The sequence below is a fragment of the Galeopterus variegatus genome, unplaced genomic scaffold (genome assembly GCF_000696425.1).
Source record: "Galeopterus variegatus unplaced genomic scaffold, G_variegatus-3.0.2 Scaffold2294, whole genome shotgun sequence".
NCBI lineage: Eukaryota > Metazoa > Chordata > Mammalia > Dermoptera > Cynocephalidae > Galeopterus > Galeopterus variegatus.
In genome coordinates this window covers 122,351-143,353 of record NW_007728405.1, presented here as the reverse complement: position 1 = coordinate 143,353, position 21,003 = coordinate 122,351, and the positions used below count along the sequence as shown (strand labels likewise).

The 21,003-nt window shown below is 37.0% G+C and overlaps 1 protein-coding gene across 1 annotated transcript in view; it reads right to left on the bottom strand.

Moving 5' to 3' along the window:
* The window catches only part of IFT80 (intraflagellar transport 80), a 124,691-nt gene that overhangs the window by 55,233 nt on the left and 48,455 nt on the right, over positions 1-21,003 (bottom strand). The window contains exon 8 of the mRNA XM_008581208.1: positions 20,704-20,841. Coding sequence (XP_008579430.1) covers positions 20,704-20,841 — 138 coding nt within the window. The remainder of the gene's footprint in view (positions 1-20,703; positions 20,842-21,003) is intronic.

The window sequence follows — 21,003 nt, the reverse complement described above, 5'->3', positions numbered from 1 at the left end:
CCGGCCATCCTTATACAGGATCTGAACCCGCAGCCTCGGCGCTTCCAGCGCTGCACTCTCCCGAGTGAGTCATGGGGCCGGCCCCTTATTTTCTGTTTTATGGAGAGACTTGAGAAGATTCAAAAATTAAAACTATGCCACTGTACCCACAACATGGATAAATCTCAGACATATGACTGAGCAGAAAAAGATATGAATATGTAAATATTGTATGATTCCATTTATATAAAAGTCCAAACAGGCAAAACTAATCTACAGTAACAGAAGTCAGAATAATAGTTACTATGAAATTGTACCTGACTGGCAGGGTGGAGGGGGACCACAAAAGCAATTTCTAGGGTATTAATGTTCTGTATCAATTGGGAGTGGTTTACTGGATATTTACATATGTAAAAAAATATTGAGCTGTACACATAAGATACTGTATATAAGTTATATCTCAATTTTAAAAAAAACTTATTTTAATTGAAATTATAATCATGCCTTGCTTTCATAGTTTAAGAATATTTTTAGGACCATAATAATGAGATAAAATAAGTATATAACATCAATATTAACAAGTAAAAGGATACACAAAAAATGTATTTATCATAATCATAACCATGTAAAAAATGTCTTCCCAAAGACAAAGACTCGGAAGGTACCCAGAAAAATGAAAACATTTGATTTTTTTGGTATGTTATGATTATGAGTATTTATTTTTTACTTTTTGTTTTCATTATTTTTGTTACACAGCTGTTTTACATAAATTTCTCTAAAACTTCTGTATATCTAATTAAACTATTTTATATTAATTAGTATTTGTGCCTTCACAATATTGGTGAGGTTTTCTGGTTTTTTTCCCTAATTTGAAACAAATTGCAGCAATTCAGTTTTCTTAGAATATAAAATATGAAAAATAGTAAAGAAAAATTACTTTTGGCTTGGTTTGGTGCAAATAATTTCTAAAAATACAAGATGAATAAGCAAAAAATAGAAAATAATAGGAAAAAAGTGGTAATTATAAGAGAAATTTATAGAACACAAAAGTGATCTGTATTCATAATATGATACCCAACTAAAACACCATGTATACATGTTACAGGAGCTTTTGCATAATTTTAGCATATGCACATACAGAAAACATTTGTCAAACAACAGTAAAGTTCTGTGCTTCTAGACACAGAGAATTAAATTTAGATTTGTAGGTGCCAATATCATAAAAAAGCAAATTTCAAATTTGTGCTTTTTGGTTTAAAAATATATATATATATATATATATGATCTCAGTTCATTTAAAAAAGTTTTTTTTAAAAACATTTTTAAGCTACTTAACCACAGTGAGGAAGTTTACTGAAACCAACTTAGTCTCATCAAAAATAAGTGCAGAACTGTCTGAAAATTTACCATTATATTATTCCATCTCTGTCTGTTCTCCCACAATTATGTCCCTTACTATTAAATAACTGTTCTTTAATTACTTGTTTACATATATTAGTACTCTAAACAGAGGTTGAGGTACTCCTGGAGGACAGATATGGATGTCATCCTCTGAATAGCTGGAATATTGCACAGAACTTAGCACATAACGAATATTTGCTGAATGAATTAATGAGCAAGCCTGTGTCCTTATTAGGCAAGCCTTCCTTCCCAGAGCTCAACTGCACTTTTAACCAAACTCAACTTTTAAAATAAGAAAATTCAAAGAAAAAATTAAAAGCCAGAGATTTAGAAATTTTAAAACTAGCCTTCTCAAACTGATCAATTCTAGTTATAAACTAGTTAAAATGTGGCACTAATATAAGCCATTAAAAACTAAAACAATACCTTTTGTCTGTACAATGACCCACTAAAATGCAACATTTATAGAACACCTATTGATTTTTTAAAGATTAAAAGTAAATTTTGTAATAGAAATCTGATTTTGTACTGTTTGCTGAGTTTCTCAATTCTGGACAACAGGGTCTCTCACACTATAAAGGAAGCACATGTAATTTCTTTACTTAATGGTTTTTACTGTATGGCTTCTATCAAAGTTGGTTTTATACCAAATCTGATAATGTAATTCTAATTTTATCATTGCCTTTCATTATAAAGTCAGAAATTTATTTGTTAAAAAGAAAAGCTCTCAGAGGCTTAAACTAAAAACTTTTGGTGAACTAGGCTACGGTGGCTTTGAAACACAAATGGCAATTTATTGGGTTGGCTGCCTCCCTCCTCCTCCTTCATTTACTAAGATCTAGCCCTCACCAGTAATCCACATGGTTACTGTGATTGCGTTCTGGCAGACATGTTTATACAACCTACCCCAACCTGCCTAGACATATCTTATTAGACCAGGCATGTGTACCTAACCTAGGCTGGGCCAGTGATCCCTTCCCCAGGAGTGTTTAAAACTGGGACTAAGATTCTTGTTTCAGTCTGGCTCCTCTCTTGAATAGAGATATACATTTGAGAGCTGTTAACACTGATCATTTTCCTGAGGCCTAGCTACATCCTTTCCCTGGCTTCTGGAAGATATCCCTGTACCCTTAATAACTAATGCCCCCTTTTGCTTAATGGTGTCTTCTACTTGCATCCAACTATAATAAAATGTACAGTAAGTTTGAAATCATAGGATCAGCCACACTTCTGCACTGCTTGAGTTTTTCCCACTTCTGACATACCATGTGCAGTGTTGCCTCTTCTATGTAACAACCTTGTGTTAAAAAACAACACAATACTCATAAGAGGAAGCAAGCAGGATGTCCATTGTCCATGGAAAAGATATCATAGACCTATAGAGTTGAAAGAAGAGAGGCGATCGTTAAGCCCAGCCAACTTGTAGATAAGAAACCTAAAACCTATATGAGGCCTTCAACTTTGTAGACTCACCACTGGGATCTTGACTCCAGAGCTCTACAAACATATTAATGCTACTCCTACATTAAAACAAAAGAACAAAATAATGGAAAAAATAATAAGCAATCATACTAGACAGTATGATATAGAGAACAATTAAGAATGTTTCTATAAAGTGTTGACCTATCAAAGGATGATCAATCCCTTTGAGGGAAGAGACTAGATTTTTCTTCTTTTGTATTCTGTCAAATTGCTTAGGCATGCAGATTATATCCCAACAGGAAAATAAATATTTAAACTTAAAAACATGACTTTACTATAATGACTCTTTTTTTTTTTTTTTCCTTTTTGTCTTTTTTCGTGACCGGCAACGGATCACAACCCTCAGTGTCACGCCCGTACCGGACCGGGACCGGCAACAGGATCGCAACCCTCGGTGTTGCGCCCGCACCTCGCTCAGCCAGTGAGCGGCCGGTCTGTATGTGGGATCCGAACCCTCGGCGGGAGCGCCACTGCGCTCCCAAGCGGAGCACTGTAGCAGTGCACCACCGGGCCGGCCCTACTATAATGACTCTTAAAAGCACCTCCCCAATGCCAACCTCACCATTCTCTTTAATACTCCGATATAAATATACTACATTCAAAGGATCCTCAAAAGCATAACCTTTGGCCAAGTTCGATGAATTCAATTCATAAAATTGTATATTGACAAATGAATTTTAAGTAGAAAACAGATGCAAAGTTTCTTACATTTCTTTAAGGCACACTGATTTTTTTTTTTCTTTTTGTCTTTTTTCATGACCAGGAACGGATCGCAACCCTCAGTGTCGCGCCCGTACCGGACCGGGACCGGCAACGGGATCGCAGCCCTCGGTGTTGCTCCCGCACCTCGCTCAGCCAGTGAGCGGCCCGTCTGTATGTGGGATCTGAACCCTCGGCGGGAGTGCCGCCGCGCTTCCCAGCGGTGCACTGTAGCAGTGCGCCACCGGGCCGGCCCAGGCACACTGATTTTTAAGATCAATATTCTCTTTCATATACCAGGAATTGGCAAATTACAGACTATCTTAAATTATATGTGTCACTGACAATGAAAAGTTACATATGAGAGTTAAGACCAGATACTGCAGATGATGAATCATTGCAATTATTTTAATTGCATGAATGAATAAATGAAGAGAGGGAAGTCTTATTACAATGAATAACTGAACATTCAAAGCAAAGAAAATGAGAATCACAAAAATTATTCTTATACAAGCAATAGCACCACCTGCTGATAACTAAAAGCAATAATGTCAGTTAATTAAAAATGAGGTCAAAGGTACCTTATATATACATATCTTTTCCCTTGAATTCTGTTTAATATATTGTAATTCATTAATATATTGTGTATTTATTTATAACTGTGTTAATTTGAACATTAGTGCCCTACATATTTGAATCTTACATTTCTTAAAAATCAAAGGTAAAAATAAAATTTATTATGACATCTAGGAAAATTATGGTACTATAGCTTTTAATTTTTATTCTATAAATAATTCATTTGTACCATAATTTATTTTACTTACCACCCAGTAATGTACGTTTAGTTTATACATTTATTTTGATATTCCCTGATCACCTTACCTAAAATAATACTATCACCCTTTCCCAGCTTAATTTTTTATAGGATTCATTACCATTTAACATATTATATATTCATTTTATTTGTTTGTAGTCTTTCATCTGCTGGAATAAAAACCCTCAAGAGCTGGGAATTTATTTTATTTATTGATGTTTACTTAAAAACTAGGGCAAGTGCTTGGCACGTAATAGACTCTCAATAAATACCTCTAAGGGAATTAATGAATATGAAAATAAATGAACAAATGACTATGCAACACATTTTATACTTCCTTAAAGGTATAAGTAGCTGTGTCAAAAGTTTCAAGGCTCTTAATAGATTTTGCCAAATTATATGTGAGAAAAGTTGTACCAATTAATGCTCCCTTCAAGGCCCATTTTCTCATTTTCTGATATCATTACACTGTGATTTTTATTTGCGTGAAACTCATTACTGAAAAGACTGAACAAATTTGGGGGTTCTGGAGGTATTTACATTTCTTTTATCCTTTGCTCATTTTTTTCAATTCCAGAATTTCTATTTGGTTCTTTTTCTATAATTTCTATCTCTTTATTGGAATTTTCTATTTGTTCAGGCCTTATTCTCCTGTTTTCCTTTAGCTCTTTAAGTATATTTAAGATTACTGATTTAAAGTCTTTGTCTAATAAGTCCAACACAGGGCTTCAACAGAGATGGTTCTGTCAATTTCTTTTTTACTGTGAATGAACTATATACTTTCCTGCTTCTTAGTATTTCTTGTAACTTTTTGTTGAAAACCAGATATTTTAAATATCATAATGTGGTAAGTCTGAAAATCAGATTCTTTCTCCCACCTCCACCCCCAGGGCTTATGTTGTTGCTTGTATCTGGCCTTGGGCATATATGTTGCACTTTGGATTCCTCAGTATATGTAAGAACTCTCCAAAGCCCTTATTCTTCCATGTGTCTTCGCCTTTAGTCTCCACCTTCCCAGGCTTGTCCCATACACCGCTCCATGCCTAAGGTGACTCTGGGTAGTATATGTCTTTACCTGCTTTCAACAGAGGCCCCAGGGAAGCCACTCCAGCTCTGAGAAATTTTCAAGGGGGGGCAAAACAAAGAGAAAACTCTGTGCCAGTCCTTCAAGGAATCATGCAGGTCAAAAGCAGTTTTTGAGAAAAAACAATTTTTTTAGAACAAGGTGCATATTGTGCCCCCTGGCACCAGCAAGCCATGCCAGAACTCAGGATACCATCATTATAGTTACTGCCAGCTGGGAATGGAAAATGGTAGGCAGATAAGCAAAAGTGCCACTCAGCTTTCTTTTCAAAATTTAGCAGCCTCTTTATCACTAAGCACTGCCCTGGTTACTCATAGTTTTTAATTCTAGAGCTCTGAAAAAGTTGATTCTGACATTTTTTGCCATCTTAATGGTTGTTACAGTGGAAGGACCAATTCCTGAAGCTGCCTACTCTACCATATTCTGTGACATCACTCCTCCCATTCTAATTTTCTTTGAAGAAATTTTGAAAGACCTTTATTGCATTTGTATAATTGATACAAAATCATTAAGAAAGGCTCACACTACATAAAGTCATATAAAGAAGGAAAAGATAACCCAAATATACCTTTAGCTGTGTAGTTAGAAATATGGGTATATAGTTTTATAAAAGTGGGATCACAGAATAACATGCTCTCCTAAAACCTAGTCTTTTTACTAAGTAACTTACCATGGGTATCTTTCCAGGTTATTAAACATAATTTTTCTTCCCATTTTTAATGAGTTGAGGGCACTGCATTTTAGGTATAGAGAATAATAACTCAATCAGTCTCCTCATGGACATTTATTTCTAATTTTTACTATTAAAAAAACATTGCAATGAAAGTTGTTATGCATTTATCTTTGAGTACTTGTACAATGATCTCTTTAGGGTAAATTCCTAGAACTGGGATTACCAGGTCAAGGGATATGTACAACTAAGATCTGGATATGTATTATCAAACTACCCTTCAAAAAAATTTAATCAAACCACATTTCCATTGACAGTGTATAAATGAGGGGGCTCATTTCCTCTTGCTCAAGTGAAACAGGTTTTTAAGTCATTATTAATCTTTTCAATCTATTAGGTAAAAGACATCATTTTACTTCTTTACTTCCTTATACTTACTTTTTAGTTGAATTGAACATCCTTTCATGTTTTTATTGACCATTTACAGTTTGTGAACTGACTACTCATGCCTTTTGGCTATTTTCCTGGACAATTTCTTGAATAGTGAATCTCAACCAGGTAGCTCTCTCTATTCCACCTTGAGAATCACTGCACTAGTTTAGCATAGCTCTCAAATATGCAGAGGTGATTTTTAAAAACTCATGCTCAATTATTTAAAATATACTTTTGTTATTTAAGGAATGACAATGGCAGAACAGCTGCTATCAGACCAGCCATCTCACAGAGATAACACTTATACACTCCAGACAAAATACAAGAACAATTATTTAAAGACTGGACAGCAATCAAAAGCAGGTAAATACTTTGGAAGACAGTTTGGCAGTTCCTCAAAAATTTAAACACAGTTACTATTTATCCCAGCAATTTCACTCCAAAGTGTATACCCAAGAGAAATTAAAACCTACGTCCACACAAAAACATATGCATTCATAGCAGCATTATTCCTAATAACCAAAATTTGAAACAACGAAATGTCCATCAACTGATGAATGAATAAACAAAATGTGTTATATCCATACAATGAAATACTACTTGTCTACAAAAAGGAAAGTACTGATAAATGGATGAACCTTGAAACCATGCTAACTGAAAGAAGCCAGCCACAAAAGGCCACAAAATGTATTATTTCATTTATATGAAATGCCCAGAATAGACAAATCTATAGAATAAGAAAGTAAATTAGTGGTTGCCAGGGGCTGGCAGTGGAGTAGGTAAGAATAGAGATTGACAGTTAATGGGTACACGATTCCTTTTAGAGGGGAGGAAGATGTTCTAAAATTAGAGTGTGACGATGGTTGTACAACCTTATGAATATATTAAAAAACACTGAATTGTATACTTCAAATTGGTAAAATGTATAGAAAGTAAATTAATCTCAATAAAGTTGTCTTTTAAAAAAGTAGCCAGAAATTTGAGAGGGGTCAACAGTTGAAAGAAGGGAGCAGTTTTGAGAGAACTCCCATTTTTTAAACAACCTTTTATCTGAGAGCAGAGGTGCCAAGATGATAGCTAAACTTCAGGTAGAAACCTGCACTGTTACTGAGACATCGAGGGGACAGAGTTCTGGGTGACCACGATGACTGGAAATTGAGGGGAAGATCCTGGAAAGAATAAAGTCACAAAGATCTCACCTTCTGACCACCACATGAGTCTGTATCTGACTCCTATCATAGGAGATAAAGCCTTTAGTTCGAGTTCAAGCAAGTTAATTACGTGTTAACACACACAAAAATCAGTACTATTTAGAGAAACATAACAGAATTGAGTCTCTACTATGCATTATTCACAATGTTAAGAATACAATCCAAAATTATTAGTCACACAAAGACAAAAGAAAAACAATATAAGGGAAAAAGCAATCAGTGACAAGATGCCAGTATTAGCCAACAATGATTTTAAAGCAGCTACCATCTCCAAGGCCTTAATGAAAAATATGCTTCTTAACATAATAACAGAGAAAATTTCAGCATAGAAATATGAAATATGAAAAAATAACCAAATGGAAGTTCTAGAATTGAAAATTACAATATCTGAAATTAAAATTCACTGGATAGACTGAGAAGATTAGACATGACCAAATTAGTAAACTTTAAGACAGATCAAAGAAAATTAACCAATTGGAAAAACTGGGGGAAAAAAGATTGAAGAAATAGGATGAGAGCCCTGTTGACCTGTGTGATAATATTAAAAGATCTAAAAATTTTGTAATTGGATTTCCAGAAGGGGAGAGAAGAGAAAATGGAGCAGAAATGTTATTTGAAAAAATAATGGCCCCAAATTTCCCAAGTTTTGTAAAATCATAAATTTACATTTTCAAGAGGTATAGATCCCCCCAAACAAGACAAATATACATAAAATCACACACTGCCAAACTGCTAGAAACCAAAGACAAAGCCACAGAGAAAGTCTGCAAAGCAGCCAGAGGTAAATGCCACTTTCTGGAGGACATTGGTACAAATAATCATTCATTTCTCATCAAAAACAATAGAGACAGTGGGACAACATCTTTAAAGTGCTTAAGGGAAAGAAAAAAAGAAAACAACAAAACAAACTGTCAAGCCATAATTCTAAATCCAGTGAAGATGTCCTACAAGAATGAAGAGAAAATAAAGAAACTTTCAGGTAAACAAAAAGTAAGAAAATTTATCACCAGCAGATAGACACTGTGAGAGATGCTAAAGGAAGTTTTCCAAGCTAAAGGAAAATGGTATCAGATGGAAACTAGGTTCTTTAGGAAGAAAATAAGAACACTTGAAATGTTAAATATGTGGGTAAATGTAAAAGATTACCTTTCTCCTTTTTAATTTCTTTAAAAGGAATATTACTTTAAAGAAAAAATTACACTATGACAGATGTAACACAAATGACAACTACAGTGTAAAGGAGGAATGGGTAAATGGAACTATGTGGATGCAAGATTCTTATATTTTATGTGAACTGGCATAATATTTATAAGTACCCTGTGAAATGTTAAGAATGTATATTGTAATCTGAACAACAACCAATTAAGAGGTCAATGCAAAAAGATATAGCTAAAAAGCCAACAGAGAAATGAATAGAATTTCCAATCCTGGACAAAAGAGAATAAACACACTCTACTACATTCTTCCCACTAATTACAAGTGAAAACAAAATACATAATGCAACTATCAGAGGACTCTGAAAGGACGAAAGACAAAAAAGGAGGACTGGCTAGGGACTTCAGGACTTGAGAGACAACCCAGTGGTGAGTGCCCTGGGTTTTGTGTTGTTCTTTGTTTATCTGCCTATATATCCTGGCCTGAAAGCTAGGTACTGTATAGACAAAATAAGCACCAAGTAAAGCCCACTCTTGGCCAAATGACAGGGTAGAAGGGGGCTCTGCAGGACAGAACCCCTTTGACATAACTACTGTACTCTGGCACACACCACAAAAGAAGCCATGGCGCTTTTCCCAATAGGCATTATGAGCTGTGGAGACAGTGGAACAGAGAGTCCTCTTGAACATTCCCACTCTGCACTCGAGCAGAGGTGGCACCTTTCCCGTTGTCCACTTGGTGCTGCAAAGACAATGAGGTAGAGCCCTGTCAGACCATTCCAGCCTAGCAATAATAAAGCAGTGGCACTCCCCACTGCATGCTATGAAGACTGTGACATGTGACTCTGTCTACTGTCTCCTGTTTGCACTAATGACAGCAAAGAGGCAGCATCTAACCCCCTCTCAACAAGAGAATTGGGGAAGGATTACGGAGAGGAGGGAGCTGGGAAAAGGGATTCTTTAAACCGATGTATGAAAGAAAGCTTTATAGCACTACCAAGCAGCCCATACATGAAACTGACCAGAATTAACACAGTAAAACTGAGAACTGAACTATAGTGTGGAATACCATAACACATAGGTTTTAAATTTGCCTCTGGGTTGAAAACAAGCAGGGCAGATCAAAATAGCACTGCAATGGCTTTGAAAACTAAATTGATATTTGAACCACAGTCCACAAAAGCAAGCCAACATGAGTTCTGAATCAATACAAGCAACTGCCTGCTCAAATAGAAGATGTAAATATGATCTAGAGTCTCATATCAGCTTAGTGAGGGTCTTTTTGACAAAAAAAAAATTTTTTTTTGAATGTTATGATGAAATGTATAATTTTTCCATGAAAACTAGATTATATAAAAACAGAGTAATGCACCTATACAAAAATGTAAGGATCACTGCTTTTTAAAATATTCCTGTCATCAATCTAGTTACATATATGCACATTAAGAAATGCATTTACACCAAAACCTAATCTATTATTAATATCCTTCAAGTATTTGCGTTTTCTCCTCCCTATTGGAAATATTTCTTGAAAAACATTTTTTAAAAATGCTTACAAAAATGACATTTTTCTAGGCTGAATACTTTAACAGATAACCTGAAAGTTTATACCAACATCATTCTTTGAAGTTTATATTATAAATTACTATCCAATTTCTGTCAAGGAGCCTAGATAAGAGTTTTTAATAAAATGTTGATTAAGGGGCCGGCCCGGTGGCACACTGCTACAGTGCGCCGCTTGGGAGCGCGGCAGCGCTCCCGCCAAGGGTTCGGATCCCACATACAGACCGGTTCCCGCTCACTGGCTGAGCAAGGTGTGGGCGCAGCACCGAGGGGTGCGATCCCGTTGCCGGTCCCGGTCCGGTACAGGCGCGACACTGAGGGTTGCGATCCGTTGCGAGACATGAAAAAAGACCAAAAAAAAAAAAAAAAATGTTGATTAAGAAACACTGCGCTCAACTAAAAGCGTGTGAACAGCTCTCAAACACTAAATAGAAATTTGATAAATTTGTGGAAAATGCTAAAGTATAAATCATTCCTGAGGATTGGATTTTTACAATATCTAACACTGAAATTCTTTCACAAAATCTGGCCCTCAATAAATGATTACCACATTATTTATACACACATTAATTATAACACTTTAAGTTACAGATAAAGAAAAAAAAAATAAGGAGCTACATTTAAGGGTATTTTTTCCAGGCTTAAGAAAACATGTACCTACTTTTTAAAAGAAGCCTTAGCAAGGTTTTCCAAGAGAGAAACAACTGAGTGAGAAAGCAGCTGACACAAGCTGACAACTTTTTGGCTCTAAATTGACACCTTAGAGTAAGCTGGAACCAGCAATTACCACTTCTACTAAAATGGTAAGTAGAAAAGGTGAAGAGTCTCAATAAGCATTGACCTTTCTACCTTTCATCATACTAACCTGTCTTGACTCTCCAGATAGATTAGTTCTCATTACTAGGAGCAGCCTGTACCTACTTGTAAAATTTATTACAACTGTAATTAAGTAAGCGAGTGTGTAATTAATTATTTAATATCTGTCTTATCAACATGTAAGTAAACTCCATAAGGCCAATGTCAGCTTAGCATTTGTTAAAAGTATGCAAAAAGTATTTACACAATTTGTTTTTCACTCAAAATACTTATAACATTTATTCAGTGAGTAGAATTATTCCCTAATAAAAATATATATGTTCTATGTCACCTTAAAAATAATTTCCCATGTTGTAACTAATACATATTTCTAAAATAGCTTCAAGGGCCGGCCCGTGGCTCACTTGGGAGAGAGTGGCGTTGGATCCCTATAAGGGGATGGCTGGTCAGCTCACTTCAGAGACCACGGTGCTGATGGCAACCAGGTCAAGGGTTAAGATCGCCTTACCGGTCACCTTTAAAAAAAAAAAAAAAAAAAAAGGCTTCAAAGAACAATATTTTTTTTAAAAGGAAGGAAGGCTGAATTACATGATTAGAGAATCCAATTGACTTTGCAAGCAAAATAAAGAATAAGGCTAATATTTCCACTTTTCAAAAATTACACAAAGCATTTTCTTTATTAGAAAATTTTTAGAAAATGCAGATATACAAAAAAGAAGAAAAATCACCTATCACCCCAAACTCCAGAAATAACCATGATTAAAACGTATTATATTCTGTCAGGCTATTTTTGTATATACAGACACATACCAATAAGAACATCTGATGCATAAAGTTTGTAACTATTTTTTTCTTCTGACTATATATCTTTCTAGGGAAAATATAGAAACACGGTCAGGGCCCCTCAGATGTTCAGAATCTTGCCAAGCATTTGCTGTAAATATCCACATGCACCCAGGTGTTCCTTGGTGCTGTCTACCCGAACCAAGGCCCAAGTCCTGGCCTTTAACAAGGAGTCTATTCCTTTTCTATCCTCCAAAGAGAGTGCAAAGAGAAAAGAGATGTTCTCAATCTACAAAGCCATATCAACTTCTAACAAAAATCTGAAAGAGAGCATTAGCTTTGGGGCTTTGTTCAAGCATGCCTATTAAACGGGAATCCTTTCCTTCTTTGCATCCTTCCTTCCAGCCCATTCATCTATTCAACACACTGTAGAGCACTTACTGTCACTTAGTATGTTTCAAGCATTGCACCAGGTGACAGGTATACCACAGTGAGCAAAAACAGACACACAGGTTCCTACTCTTATGGAACTCATCATCTCGTGGAGTAGACAGACGTTAATCAAATAATTATAGGTCAATATACAACTTCAACTGTGATAGGTGCTATGGAAGACAGGTGAATGTTGCTAAAAGACTTTACTACAAGAGGTTTTTTTTACCTAGTCAAGAAAGTCAGAAAGAAACTCCCTGAGAAGATAATGACTGCGTTGTAATGTAATAGTATATGGGCACCCAGGTGTCCTGGGTTATGGACCTAAGTATAAAGGACTAAAGACTCTGATACATGGTGTTTCTCAGGACACTCCGGGAGGCCACTAGGGCAGCTGCTCCTAGCTCTGAATAAAGCCTATTAATTTTTTACCCACAGCTCCCAGGATTTTTTCCTATTACCTAGCTCGTAGACCTGCATGTGAAGGGTTTGTGACCCAGTCTGTACAACGGGCTTGAGGGGTCTGTGAGCCCTAGCTTGACGTATCTCAAAAATATTTTCATGGCATTATAAAAGTACATTGTCATTTTAAGTAACTGTATAATAATTCATTATAATAACTATATCCCATAATTTTTAATGTCCTACTGTTGGAAACTTAGATTGCTTTTCATTTGTTAAATTATAAATAATGCTTCCCTGAACATTCTTTATCCCATTATTTCCTCAGGATAAATTGCTGTAACTGGAATTTCTGGCTTAAGGTACATGTATATTTCTTGGGCTTTATATATTATGTCAAACTATCTTCCAGAAACGTTTGAACAAATATGTACATATATTTCCAGGAACTGTTCTAGGAATATATAGAATCTAGTCTAATAAAGCAAATTATAAAATCTAAATGATAACTGTATGAAGGGAGATATTATAGAATAAAAACCCTAAAAAAGAAGAAAAAAAGATTGCACAAATGAGTTCCAAATATTTTTTGTGAAACTATACAAAGCAGAAACAAAAGAAAAAAATCCACTGATAATTCAAAGAACGGAAGTAAATGCTTAAACAGTATTTACAACTAGTTATTCTGAAAGAATCAGTTTAGAAAATTAACAGACAGCATCATCACACTCATCATTAAATACTATAAACATTCTCTCTGTAGCAAAATGGCAGAAACATCCCAAAAGTAATTTTAAATGAAGCAGATGCCAAAGAAGAATCAGAAGAATAAATTATATGAGTTTTTAAAAAACAATCTTTTCAATTAGACTATTCTCTTTTAGTATTACCTTCATTATAGCTTACTATTTGTTTAGTCCGTTTTGTGTTGCTACAACAAAATACCTGAGACTGGGTAATTTATAAAGAACAGAGGTTTATTTGGCTCATGATTCTGGGACAGCTGCATCTGGCATGGGCCTCAGGCTGCTTCTACTCATGGTGGAAAGTGGCAGGCAGGTGGCGGGTTCAAGCAGATCACATGGTGAGTGGAAGCAAGAGAGAGAGGGGAGGTGCCTGGGTCTTTTAAACAACCAGCTCTTGCGAGGACTCACTCTTTACCGCCCCCCCCTAGCATTAATCCATTCATGAGGGATCTGTCCCTTTGACTCAAACTGCCACATTGGGGATCAGATTTCCACATGAGTTCTGGGAGGACAATACATCCAAACTCCATCCCTATTTCATCTCCAAAATTATTGTTTCAACAGTAGGATAAGCACCACCCCTTTTTGAACTCAGAAGGAATACCAAACATCTCATATATTCTATATATGTCTTCCTCCAAGTGTGATCTGAGGACCACCTACATAAAGGTAATAGGAAACTTCTTAAGAATACACCTTCTGGGCCTCCATTCTCCTGAGATTTTGATTCAGCACATCGCAAATAGGGTCCAAGAATGTGCACTTTAGCAATAACTCGGTGATGCTTATGAATGCTGAAATTTAGGTAACTTGATTTATTATTGTAATCATTGAACAGGGTATCTGATAAAATTATATTACACAAAGCCAGAGTAGTTTACACCATAAGAGGACATTATCCTCAGGTCAGCACACAGATGGTAAGGTACTCCAATGGACTTGGATAATTATTCTTGACTCTTCCCACTCATATAGGAAGGATTTATCTCCTGAACCTGTCCGTTTCTTTCCATCTCTACTGCTACTCCCTACTATCCAGGCCATCAATATCATCTTGTACTACTGCAACAGCCTCCTAATTAGCCATCCTGCCTCCAGTCTACCTCCTCTCATCTATTCTCCATGCTGACCTCGGAGTATGCTTCCTAAAAAATACCAAATCTAATAAGGTCGCTATCTATAATGGATTTTATCCTAGGGCAATGGCTCACCATTGCCCTAGGATAAAATCCAAACTACTGGAGGCTGGCTGGTTAGCTTAGCTGGTTAGACAGTGATGTTAAGGATTCAGATCCCCATACTGGCCAGCTGCCAAAAAAATCCAAACTACTATAGCCATATTGAGCTTTTAATTTTTCTGATAGACTATAATTCCTCACCTTTGCATCTTCTGTTCTCTCTCCTGTATCACTGTTCCTTTGACATCAAAGCAATATTTACAATATTTGAATACTATCATTTAGTACCCACCATCCATGGCTCTCCACTGACTAACATACTGATTTTTCCAGTTTCACTGTTTTGGCTATTCAAAAGGAATCTTATACTGGATCCTCAAACAGTCAAGCTGATCAATGTGGAGATTCTGTGGTTGTGGGTATTGAGGGAGATCAGGAACTTAACCCCTTCACCTATTTTCCACCCTAAAGCAACCCTTAAGGGGGCTCCACAGAAAATAATTACATTTTTAAAAACTGAAATCTAGACTTTTACATGGCAAACACACATCTTTTTTTTTTTCCTTTTTGTCTTTTTTCGTGTCCGGCAACAGATCGCAACCCTCAGTGTCGCATCCGTACCGGACCGGGACCGGCAACGGGATCGCAACCCTCGGTGCTGCGCCCGCACCTCGCTCAGCCAGTGAGCGGGAACCGGTCTGTACGTGGGATCCGAACCCTCGGCGGGAGCGCCACCGCGCTCCCAAGCGGCGCACTGTAGCAGTGCGCCACCAGGCCGGCCCGGCAAACACACATCTTAACGAACTGCTAATTTTTCAAGCCTCAGCTCTCCAATCAATGTCCCACAGACAGAGTTAGGCTCTGCCATAGTCACAGTGTTTGTATGAAACAAACCTCTTGAATAGCACTGTGCTATAAGTCTTATAGTCTGATTCTCCACTGACTGTCAACAACTTCAGTGAAAGTCTTCATATCTGTTTCATACTTACACCCCACTTTCTAGAACACTGTATGAGTAGAATATATTTAATGTCTATTGAATAAAAGAATACATATTTAAAATGTTTTTCTCAAGTCTGTATAAAATTATCAACAATATATTCAATCTATTCAGTTTACTTTTCCAGAATTGTTAACATTCTAAAAAAAAGATTTGGTACTTAATGAGGTAAATCTTTAATTCAGTCATCCAGATCAATTAAATCCCCCAAGCTTTTAAAATTTTTAAATATTTTAATCAAATTATCTTTAAATTGCCTTAATAAATTATTGAATATCTATTGTGTTGTATAGATAATAGAAAATCATTAAGCTATGGGATCTTCTAAACTAGGGAGTCAAAATAATATACATCAGACTAAAATGAACAACATAAGGGCATAATATATTGTGAAAATGAGACTACATATTCTATAGACTTAGAATCATAGATTGAAAATCAGAAATAAAAGTCCTACAGTGATGAGATGATCTGACCTAATATACTGATGTCATAAATAAGAAAGGAGAGACCTAGGTGAGAGGAAGTTAAAAAATAAATAAATAAACTTTAGATTGTCTATGGAAGGCATGATGAAAAGAAGTCAAACATGAGATGGATCTTAAAGAATGGGTAGAACTCATTATGTATAAGACAGAGGTAAGAGTATTCCATAAAAAGAGAAAATGAGTGAGTATATTAGCAAGGGTCAAGAAATGTTCATGAGCCAGAATTCAACCTGATTTGAGCACACGTACAAATTAGGGAGTTGTTGGGGAAAAGACTGAATGAATTTTCCAAACCAGGTTTCAGAGAGCTTTTAAGGCCAGGCAGAGGACTTCATATTTTATAAAAAACAAGTCACCAGAAATAATAAGTCATTTATAAAGCTCTAAAAATTCTAAGTTAACTGACATATTTTGAATTTTATTTATCCATTTATTTTACTTGACACATTGTAATTGTACATGCTTATAGGGTACATTATGATGTTTTGATACATATATGTTGAATAACGATCAGGTCAGAGTAGTTAATGTAAACATCACCTCATGCATTTATCATTTCTTTGTGGCAAAAACATTCAAAAGCCCCTCCTCTAACTATTATGTAATATACAAAACTTAACCGTTAACCATAGTCACCCTACTGTGCAACAGAGCACCAGAACTTATTCCTCCTATCCAATTGTAATTAGTATCCCTTGGACAAACTCTCCCTGTTTTCCCTCCTCCCCTCTCTCTCCCCAGTCTCTGGTAACCACTGCTCTATTCTTTGTCTCTATAATATCAAATATATGTATATATATATATACACACACACACATATACACACATACACACTTACATATATATATATTTCTGGTAACCACTGCTCTATTCTTTGTCTCTATAATATCAAATATATGTATATATATATATATACACACACACATATACACACATACACACTTACATATATATATATTTTTTTTTTTTTTCTTTTTTTAGATTCCATGTATGAGTGAGATCATATGGTATTTGTATTTCTGTGCCTGGTCTACTTCACTTAACATAATGACCTCCAAGTCCATCCATGTAATGAAAGAAAAGCAAACAACAGCATTTCATTCTTTTTTATGTCTAAATAGAATTCCACTGTGTATATATACCACATTTTTTTAAATCCATTCATCCATTGTTGGACACACAGGTTGATTCCATATCTTGGCTGTTGTAAATTGTGCTACATTAAACACGGGAATGCAAATATCTCTTAGACATACTGACTTCTATTCCTTTGGGTATATACTCAATAGTGAGATTGCTGGATTATATGGTAGTTCTATTTTTAATTTTTTGAGGAATCTCTATACTGTTTTCAGAAATTCTCTCTTCTGATTGATCTAAACTGTTGATGATGGGCCGGCCCGTGGCTCACTCGGTAGAGTGCGGTGCTGATAACACCAAGGCCCCGGGTTCGGATCCCATATAGGGATGGCTGGTTCGCTCACTGGCTGAGCGTGGTGCTGACAACACCGTCAAGGGTTAAGATCCCCTTACCGGTCATCTTTTTAAAAAAATAAATAAATAAATAAAAAATAAAAAAATAAACTGTTGATGATGCTCTCAATTGTATTTGTATTTCATTCATTGAATTTTTCAGCTTCAAGATTTGTTTAGTTCTTTTTTATGATATCTATCTCTGTTAAATTTTTGATTTAGATCATGAATTGTTTCCCTGATTTCATTGGTTTGTATGTGTTCACTTGTATCTTGTTTGTATCTTGTTGAATTTCCTTAAGATTATTATTTGAAATTCCTTTATAGGTATTTTGTAACTGTCCTTTTCTTTGGCATCTGTTACTGAAGACTTATTGTGTTCCTTTGGGGGTATCATGTTTCCTTGCTTTTTCATGTTTCTTATTTTGATAACTACACATCTAAAGGAGTAGGTGCTGTTCCCAATTTTATGGAGTAGATTATGTAGAAATGACTTTTTCCTGTGTGTGGATGCTAGCTAGGGTGTCTGCTGGATATGTTGTGTTGACATTAGTTTTGTGTGGACTCAGTAGTGTAACCTCTGTGCATTTTCTTTGGTTGTAATCATCTTCAGCAATGTCTGCAAATGCCTCAATGGTGTAGACTGTGGAGGTTTGTGCCAACACTGGCTCTGCTTTGCTGAGTCAGACACTCCAGGCTAGTTGTTAGGCCAGGTGGGTGCAGGGGCATAGGACCAACCAGCTGTTTGGTAGTCTCTCTGAGGTGGAGTCACTACCTGACTTACTGGTTCTCAGGCCAGGTGTGGGCATGGAGCTCTGAAGTTGTCTCTCCCCGCGGTTGGTGCACTGCCTGGCCAGCTTTTGGGCTGGACAGAGGTGTGCCTAGGTGCAGGGTGGGGGGTCAAGTGCTATGCAAAGCCCTGTCAGAAGAATGGACATGACTGCCTGGCTATGAGCTGGCATGCATAGGCACAGCAAGGCCAGGTGGCTCTATGGAGGCCAGCCAGAGGAGGCAAAGCCACCACAGATCTGTTGTCAAGCAGGGAGCAGGGGTGCACAGGTGCAACAGGGTCTAAAGGCTCTGTGGAGAGCTGCCAATCAGCTGTTGAGCCTGGAACAGGTCTGCAAGTGTACAGCAGAGCCCAACAGCTCTATGGAGGGCCACCAGGTGAATGCAGAGTAGCCTCCTAGTCTGCCATCAGGGAAGGGGTAGGCATGCACTGGTACAGCAGGGCCCAGCAGTTCTATGAAAGGCTACTGGATCAGCTGTTGAACTTGGAGCAAGCCTGCAAGTGTGCAGCCAGACCCAATAGTTCTGTAGAGTCCTGCTATGCAGAGACAAAGTCACTGCCCAATCACTGTCAGTCAGAGAACAGGTATAAACTAGTGCAGCAGGACCCAGCAGCTCTGTGGAAGGCTACAGGGGTAGGGAGATCTACCGCCAGACTGGCACCTGTGGGCTCAGCAGCCAGCAGGTTGTGCTGGGTGGGTGAATGTGAATGTGGTGGACTGCAGCTTACTGGCAGCTTCCCCACTGAGAAGATCTGTCTGTTTTCCTAGTGTTGGGAGGGATTGCCATGTGGGTTCAGATGCTGGGGTCTCTCAGTCTTTCTGTCTGGCCTAGGCTCCAGGCAGCCTGGGTTGTGATCTTGCCAACACCCGTATGAATGTGGTAGAATGAAGATGGGGCCTCAGAATGGAGTGAGTCAGTTTTCACTGGCCCCCAGAGCAGGATGTACTCTTAGGAGCAGGATGTACTCTTATAAGCAGGTTCAGTTTCGAGACAGTGCTGTGCTATAACCACTTAGATGGGAGGCTAGGGATTGCTCTACCTGTGCTTCCTCTATGAAGCCAGGTAGCTGCACAAACTTCCAGCCACTCTCCAAACTGGGTTTGGAGCCTGTGAGGACTGGAGTATTGTGGCAGGGATTGCTGGTATTTGTGGCAGCAGTGGAAATCACTGGGGTTTTAACAGCTTACCTTCTTTCCACCTGACTCTGAGCTGGTCCCTGAGGGGAGACAGCAAGGCAGAGGCAAGATACCTTACTCTGCTCTCTGATACTATCCTAGTCTTCCATGCTACACAACAATTTTGTCACTCCCCTCATGCTCTACAGTGTATTTCTTCAGCCATTCCAGTTAAAATATAGTTATTTGTTTTTTTGGTCTCGTTTTAGGGGGAGGAAGACCACCAGACAACTCTAGTTTGCCATGTTGCTCCACCCTCTCCTTATTTTGCATTTGAGAAAAACAAGCCGCAGAACAATTAAGTAATTTCCTCATAGTTAGGAATAGTATGGAACAGCCCCAAACTCTTTTTGCCACACAATGTTGCTGTATTGGGGGCACTACAATGGAACAGCTCATTCTTCAAGTACAATGGGCAAATGTTGATGAGTTTGGCTGTTTGTCTAGGTTCTAAGCAGAATTTGTATGAAGGAGGACAAATTCTCTTGTGAGGAAAAATTCTCACATGTATTCAAACATGAATTCTTGACAAAGAGAAATATGTCCTCTCATTTTAAATGATCATTTAAAAAATTTACTATTAATTCCTTGCAAAAATAAGCAATCAAAATTTTGTATAAAACATATTGCAACAAAGAAAAGTTTAAAACTGAATTCTCCAAATTGAATGGGCATAAATTTTAATACTTTACTTCACAATCATGCTCAAAATAAATATTTCCAAGAAGACAAATAGAAGAGAATATGCCCATTCTTCAAATTTAAACTGTTTGTTTGGTCCCATAAATCTGGGATTGAACCAATATATTAAGACAAATCAGAAAGATTCAGTCAAATACATTCATTGAAAATGTTTTTTAAAGATTGAGAAACATGTGTATTGTACATTTATGCCAGCATATTTGCGATTGCCTACCACTATAACTTACCCCAGTTTTATCACACAAGCGTAAAGTATGAAACGATCCAACAGCAAATAATTCTCCATCTGGAGCCCAAGCAACTGAAGTAATAGGATGCTCATGAGGCTGTGAATTGTATAGCAGGCGGCCATAACTATCCCACACCTACAAAAGCAAAATTATTTTTATCTTTTATAACAGTTACTACAGCTGGAGCAAAGGGAGTTAGAATCTCTTCTTTTCATGGACCTGGTGCTGTGATGCTAATAGTGGTGATCATTGGATCTGTGCACAGTGAAGCCAGTCCAACATGTGTCTCCAAGACAG